The sequence below is a fragment of the Salvia miltiorrhiza genome, chromosome 8, assembly GCF_028751815.1.
Source record: "Salvia miltiorrhiza cultivar Shanhuang (shh) chromosome 8, IMPLAD_Smil_shh, whole genome shotgun sequence".
In the NCBI taxonomy this organism is placed as follows: Eukaryota; Viridiplantae; Streptophyta; class Magnoliopsida; order Lamiales; family Lamiaceae; genus Salvia; species Salvia miltiorrhiza.
In genome coordinates, this window is record NC_080394.1 from 63,716 (window position 1) to 71,593 (window position 7,878).

A 7,878-nucleotide genomic window follows, 5' to 3' on the forward strand; every position below is an offset into this window, starting at 1 on the left:
CTTATATGCCGTTTCAAGCGGGGCGGCAGGATACCGTTCCTCATGCGCCGTTTACCCCCTCCCTCCTGAACGTACGCCTCCACCTCGCCGAGGCGGGACGAGGCGGTGTGAGGCGCTGCAAGGCGCTACGTCAAACCCTAGTTAGGTTTTCTGATTTTCTGAACTTAATTGGACTGGGCTTCAGGGCATTAGGTGCGAAAATAGATGGGCTTAGTTAAATTGAACCCTAATTTAAATGGGCTTTTATAATTTAAGTATAATTAACATATTAAAATTAAAATAAAAGGTCAGAAGGTTTTAAAAATTGAAAAACCCAGCGGCAACTAGCGTCAACTCTCTGCGCTCCTCTCCTTTTCATGTATGCGACTTTAATTTAAGATTTTAAACACTTAATAGCAGCTATGAACTTATGTATTTTGAATTATTTGCTATGTTTTTATGTATTTTGGAATATTTGCTATGTCTTTATGTGTTTTATGACATTAGGTATAATTTATGTGTTTTGTTACGAATTCCGTTTTTTTATTCTGCCTCACTCCGTTTCAAAACTTATGCCTTGTGAGGCGGAAGAAAAATGTTTCACCTTACAAAACATACTTTAAATATTGTCAGCGACTCAGCGGGTTCGACACCTTTTGAAGTTGTATATGGGCGCCCTCCGCCTAAGCTTGGGAGTTTCTTACCATCTGAGATAAGAGTCAGGGCAGTGGTTGATGAGTTAACAACCAGGGATGATGTTCTTCGTCATCTCAAGGAACATCTTGAGCGTGCTCAACAACGTACGATTCATGCTGCCAATGAGTATCGCAGAGATGTGCAGTTTGCAGTGGGCCAAAAAGTCTTTCTCAAGCTCCGACCATATCGACAATCCTCTTTATTTTGGTCAGGGAGTGTAAAGTTAGCTGCAAAATCTTATGGACCTTTTGAAATTCTGAAAAGGATTGGTCCTGTTGCTTATCGGCTACTACTTCCAGCTTCTTCGTGGTTACATCCTGTTTTTCACGTCTCGCAACTTAAGACGATGGTGGGCAATCATTCAGTAGAAACCGAGTTGCCCAAATAATTGAGGCAGTCTGATCCCGAATTTGTTCCTGAATGGATTTTGCATGACCGTTGGATTTGGCAAGGAGATGAGCGTGTCCATCAATTATTGGTGCAATGGAAGGATAAGAGATCGACGAGGCAACTTGGGTGGGAGAGGATGAGTTCAGTGGGCAATTTCCAGAATTCAGCCTTGAGGACAAGGCTGTTTGGAAGGAGGGATGAGTTGTTGCAGAGAGATTTTATCGTAAAAGGTCGAAAGCGAGCGTGTAGCTGCTTTGTTTATTATCTTTTTAGTGTTAGCTTAGTATGTTTTGATTAAGTATAAGTTTGGGCTGCTAGTTCCTGCATGGGCTTAGCAAGCCCACTTTATAGTTAAGCTTCTCTTGGAAGCTACTATTGACTTCCCCTAGAAGTCAAGCTAGGAAATAAAAGAAGTCTCTCCTTTGGAGGAGGACTTGTCTAGGATCTTTTGGCTGGAAAATCAGTGGCTAATTGTCATTTGAGCATAGAGAGTTCCTCCTCTGTTGTAGTTTGTCTTTTGATTATCTATATAATTCTTCTTAGCTCGGTTGTGTTTGTGTTCTCTTTACTTCTATCAGAACTATTACGGGGCCTGATATCAAGGAGCAATTATGAGTCTATTATTGAGGAACAAGGCAACTAGGCTGCATGCTGCAAATGCCAAAGATAGAGGCAATAAGAAAAGCCAAGAAGATGCAGGTTTTATCATTCGGAAACTAAAGAAGGAGATATCAGCCCTTAGTATTAGAAACTGCTATCTTCTATCTTCAGTTTCATGAGTTTGATACATATATGAGGTGCATCCATTTTCTTGTATTCAAATCAGTACTATCAGTTGATATCTTGGAATCTGGATTCGTAAGTTCTTCCCATGGTGTTACTGAGGATAAAGGACAAGAATTCAGATAACTCTGGAGGCAATGCTGCTAATAAATGTGACATTGTAGATGAAACAGAGTTTAGGGTTCACTTGATCAAATAGGACTTGATAGCTTTAACTTACATGAACAGTCATCTGGTACCGCTTCTGTAAGCATCTATATGCAAAGCGGAGATGCTTTGGATGAGAAATCAGACGACGCAGAACTTGGTGATTTCTTTTTGGAAGGCAGTTCATTGGATCAAGTCTTACCTCATGAGATATTGGAAGAACAAAAGAGAGAAACTGTGAGAACTTTGTAGCGAGAAAAATTTAGAGAAAATGGAAGCGATTTGGGAGAAGGTAATAATAAATTGTGCTCCTATTTAGTCCCACCCTTTTGTTTCAACCTATTTGTAGCTATTTATCTCCCTTCAAATTGACTAACTGTTGCTTCAATATGTCGTATGGCTTAATTCAAGTTGTATTACCATAGGGAGATCCAAAAAGGATTCCAAAGGCTGTCCTTCACCAACTTTGCCGAAGATCAGGGTGGATGCACCAAAATATGATAAAAGTTCTTGGTACAGGGAGCAGTTCTGGTTACTCTATCAGTGTGCTGCAGACAGCTAGAGGGAGGGGTAAAAGTAGAATAGCTGGAGGGTTGACGACAGTTCAGCTTCCACATCTGGATGAAATTCTGAATACACCAGAGGTACACACTTATCTGCTATTGTGAATTGTGATTAGTTGAAGAGTTAATGCTAAACAACCACACTCAAGAACTAATACCTTCCAGCAGTTTACTGTATAAGATAACATATGACTCTTTGCTTATCAAATTCATATTGAATAGAGTACTTTCAACATCATCTTTGTGGGGAAACAAATGCATACTTACAAGAATTGCTAGAGAAATAATTAGAGATTTTCCTTGATCTCTGATAGACCGTGGCACTTCTGTTTTCTTTTCTTTTTCTTTTTAATTGAATCAGTTATTTATTCTTAGTTTTTCTTTTCAAGTAGTTTGGGCTAAAGGCCTGTAATGTGTGCATGGGCTTTTAGGGTTAGGGTTTCCTTTTTCCCTATTTAATAGGCATATCATAGTTGGAGCTGTTTATGTGGAATAATAGTATTGTTCAAGGACAGTTATTGTTGTAGGCCTCGGTGAGGAGTTTTCCGATATTTTCTTTTGTTTATAATATTTTCGTTCAGTTCTCGTTCCCTCCACCTTTACTCTATCAATCTCTTAATAGAGAAAATAAATTTCAATTAGTTATTTGTTCTTTAGAAGGATTAGGATTTTGATCTTATCCTTAAGACTGGATCTTGGTGATAATATAAGAGCAATATAATGCAAGTGTTGGATTAAAAAATTGTTTTTATAGCAACCTAAGTTGAAGTTTTTAGATTCAGTAAGTGATAAACCTCTAAGTTGACTAGTTTGAAGCTGAACCTGGTCATATTAGAATATATCGTGCAATTGCAAAGTTAGCTTGAATATATCATAGACGTTCACAGCATTAAGAACTTGATTAGGTGCCTAGCTTCTTCCATTACAAAGTGTCAAAGTTTGTTTCTGGGTTATCTTTGGTTTGAGAATGAAGAGGATTTTTACTTTCGGGATTGGGAATGTTGGGTTTGGGAATCACTTTAAAATAGTAAGGATATATGTTTGTTTATGGCAGTATGATTTTCATTGTGACCAAATATACACATTTAACCAAATAATATCATTTGTTGTGAAGAATGTCAAGAATAAATCGGTATGAGTATAGTTTCATACCGATAAATACAAAACATTTTCAATTATGCCCCGCGTCCAATTGCTAAGGATGAGTTTTTCACGCCTAATGTTAAACACAATATGCACACTGTATACCTTACCAAAATCGTCATATCTTAGGGTTTAATGTTTAGGGTTTCCTAGTGAATTAGACTTTGCTCCGACAGACGTGGGAGGGAAGTGCGGGCAGGGTCGGGTCGGGCATGAAATATAATAAAAAGTTTACGAATCAATTGATTTAATCAGAATATTATGTGTATTTAATTAAAATTATTGAGTATTATATACTAATCAGCTGATTAGTCAAAATGTTAAATACAAAATTAAACGAATTCGTCCTTCTATTAATAGAAATTTAGAACGTAGTGCATCAATTATTTTTCCAAATGCAACGTTAGGCATGGTAACATTTTATAACAAAATAAAGAAGTTAATCAATAATACTTCCTCCTTCCATGAAAACTATGGCATTTTGGTTGGGAACAAGTTTTAATGCAATATTTTGTGAATTCTATGTAGTGGAGAAATGGTCCCACCATTATATGAATTGAGTGGTTGACGTTGAATAAGTATGGACTATGGGTCAGGTGTGAATTTTACGTAAATAAGATGTATTTGTATGGGTAAAAGATAAGAATAAATGTGTGGCGATGTCTTAGAAAAGAAAGTTTCATACTTTCGGTTTACACCAAAAATGCCATAGTTTTGGTGGATGGAAAACTTCGTACAAAATTAATTATAGAAATATACATCTAAATAAAAAGGTTGGAAGTTATAATCAAATATATTTATATAAACAATATTACAATGAATGGTCTTGTTCACTAATGTGTTGGCTCATGTAGTAGTTCCCACCAAGTCCGACCGGGCCTGTTCACGAGGCGAGCAGGAATCATTTTCTATAAATGCCATGTTAGTTAACTTGGTAAGTAATTTCAGTGCTCGATTGGTGCCCAACTCTTTAATAATTTAACCCTACAGTATGTTGTCTCAAAAGTTTATATGCGACATTCATGGAATCTAGATAAGCATAATTATTCTCCTAATAGGTATAATCATGCTAATAGAAATTACCCTATTGTGAACAAGTCAAGTCCAACTCGCACCCATCTCACAACTCGTGTATCTTGTAGGCTTGCTTAATGGTTGAGTGAAGTAACTTAAGGCCTAGAAATTGATATGGATGATTAACTTAATTAATGATTGACTACTATATTGAACTTGTTTTGTTTGAATATGTCTAGAGTAACAATAGCAACTGGAGTTATTCAAAAAAAAAAAAAAAAGCAACTAGAGGAAGATCCTGTATGGTACATGGATTAACAGAACCGATTAAGCTAGGAAATGGAAAAATATGGATTCCATTAAGGTGGTTGATGGCTAAAGCAATTATGTGCACTAAATTGTTACATGCATGTCAATTACCTTTCTGTAAGTGTCTACTATGTTGCATATTAAGTACTTGAACAATTGCATGTCACAATTTATATTTTGAATAATGCATCGGAACAAATCAGACAAGGATAAGTTGGGAAACAGAGGGGACGAAGCTCCATCCCCCGATGGACCATTTTGCCAATATCTCTCTCGTTACACGTCCGAATTGCAAGATTCTTGGGCCCTTGGTTATCTTTCATGATGGGGAACATGTGGTGAAATTCTCTGGCCGAACCGCTTTCGTGCCAAAATCGAGATTTCGGTTCGCCGAGCCACTTAATGTAGCTAAAATGGACTTGGCGAACCACTCACCCGAAAATCGACCGACACAGATTTTAATTATGATCATGCTCCCACGTATCCACCCTAAAAATATTTCCAACGGTTTTTGAACGTAACAAATCAGACAAGGATAGGTTAGGAAACGGAGAGGACGTAGCACCGTCCCCCGACGGACCGTTCTGCCAATATCTCCCTCGTTACACATCCGAATTGCATGATTCTTGGGCCCTTGGTTATATTTCATAATGGGAAACATGTGGTGAAATTCCCTCGTTGAACCGCTTCTGTGCCAAAATCGAGATTTCGGCTCCCCAAACCACTTAATGTAGCTAAAATGGCCTTGGCGAACCATTCGCCCAAAAATCGATCGACACGGATTTCAATTCTGATCATGCTCCCACGTAGCTAACCTAAAAATACTCCCAACGGTCTTTGAACGGACCAAATCAGACAAGGATAGGTTGGGAAACGGAGGGGACATAGCGCCGTCCCCCGACGGACCGTTCTGCCAATATCTCCCTCGTTACACGTCCGAATTGCATGATTCTTGGGCCCTTGGTTATCTTTCATGATGGGGAATATGTGGTGAAATTCTCTCGCTGAACCGCTTCCATGCCAAAATCGAGATTTCGGCTCCCCAAACCATTTAATGTAACTAAAATGGTCTTGACGAACCATTCGCCCAAAAATCGACCGACACGGATTTCAATTCTGATCATGCTCCCACGTAGCCAACCTAAAAATATTCTCAACGGTCTTTGAACGGACCAAATCAGACAAGGATAGGTTGGGAAACAGAGGCGACGTAGCGCCGTCCCCCGAAGGACCGTTTTGCCAATATCTCCCTCGTTATACGTCCGAATTGCATGATTCTTCGGGCCTTGGTTATCTTTCATGATGGGGAACACGTGGTGAATTTCTCTCGCAGAACCGCTTCCGTGCCAAAATCAAGATTTCAGCTCCCCGAACAACTTAATGTAGCTAAAATAACCTTGGCGAACCATTTACCCAAAAATCGACCGACACGAATTTCAATTCTGATCGTCCTCCCTTGTAGCCACCCTAAAAATATTGCCAACGGTCTTTGAACGGAACAAATCAGACAAGCATAGGTTGGGAAACGGAGAGGACGAAGCTCCATCCCCCGACGGACCATTTTGTCAAAATCTCTCTCGTTACACATCCGAATTGCATGATTCTTGGGCCCTTGGTTATCTTTCATGATGGGGAACATGTGGTGAATTTCTCTCGCTGAACCGCTTCCGTGCCAAAATCAAGATTTCAGCTCCCCGAGCCACTTAATGTAGCTAAAATGGCCTTGGCGAACCACTCGCCCAAAAATTGACCGACACGAATTTCAATTCTGATCATGCTCCCACGTAGCTACCCTAAAAATATTCCCAACGGTCTTTGAACGGAGCAAATCAGACAAGGATAGGTTGGGAAACGGAGAGGACAAAGCTTCATCCCCCGACGGACCATTTTGTCAAAATCTCTCTCGTTACACGTCCGAATTGCATGATTCTTGGACCCTTGGTTATCTTTCATAATGGGGAACATGTGGTGAAATTCCCTCGCCGAACCGCTTCCGTGCCAAAATCGAGATTTCGGCTCCCCAAACCACTTAATGTAGCTAAAATGGCCTTGGCGAACCACTAGCCCAAAAATCGACCGACACGGATTTCAATTCTGATCGTCCTCCCTAGTAGCCACCCTAAAAATATTCCCAACGGTCTTTGAACTGAACAAATCAGACAAGGATAGGTTGTGAAACGGAGAGTACGTAGCGCCGTCCCCCGACGGACCGTTCTGCCAATATCTCCCTCGTTACACGTCTGAATTGCATGATTCTTGGGCCCTTGGTTATCTTTCATGATGGGGAACATGTGGTGAAATTCTCTCGTTAAACCGCTTCCGTGCCAAAATCGAGATTTCGGCTCCCTAAACCACTTAATGTAGCTAAAATGGTCTTGGCGAACCATTCGCCCAAAAATCGACCGACACAGATTTCAATTCTGATCATGCTCTCACGTAGCCAACCTAAAAATATTCTCAACGGTCTTTGAACGGACCAAATCAAACAAGGATAGGTTGGGAAACAGAGGCGACGTAGCGCCATCCCCTGACGGACCGTTTTGCCAATATCTCTCTCGTTACACGTCCGAATTGCATGATTCTTCGGCCCTTGGTTATCTTTCATGATGGGGAACATGTGGTTAAATTACTTCATGAAACCTTATTACTAGGGTTACATTCCCATATGGTCGAATTTCGATTATCTCATTCGGTTTTTCTTTCGGCCGTATCTCCTTCGTTATAGGTCCTTTTGGATTGATTTTCTTCCCCATGAATCCTTATTACAAGGGTTGCATTCCCATATGGTCGGATTTCGATTATCTCATTCGATTTTTTTTCGGCCATATCTCCTTCGTTATAGGTCGTTTTGGAT

The 7,878-nt window shown here is 39.9% G+C and overlaps 1 protein-coding gene across 1 annotated transcript; it reads left to right on the forward strand.

Moving 5' to 3' along the window:
• The first annotated feature begins 1,714 nt into the window (after positions 1 to 1,714).
• LOC130999627 (DExH-box ATP-dependent RNA helicase DExH4, chloroplastic-like) lies at positions 1,715 to 5,343 on the forward strand. The gene is made up of 3 exons (XM_057925212.1): positions 1,715 to 2,287; positions 2,421 to 2,639; positions 4,556 to 5,343. Exons 1-3 carry the CDS (start codon positions 2,267 to 2,269, stop codon positions 4,556 to 4,558), a joined length of 243 nt encoding a protein of 80 aa, XP_057781195.1. The 5' UTR covers positions 1,715 to 2,266; the 3' UTR covers positions 4,559 to 5,343.
• The last annotated feature ends 2,535 nt before the right edge of the window (positions 5,344 to 7,878 follow it).

What these genes read in the sequence shown, in the direction of transcription:
- LOC130999627 (XM_057925212.1), top strand. Translation starts at nt 2,267, where the DNA reads ATGGAAGCGATTTGGGAGAAG. An exon ending in TGGAAGCGATTTGGGAGAAG is followed by an intron (nt 2,288 to 2,420) that starts GTAATAATAAAT and finishes GTATTACCATAG; the next exon opens with GGAGATCCAAAAAGGATTCC.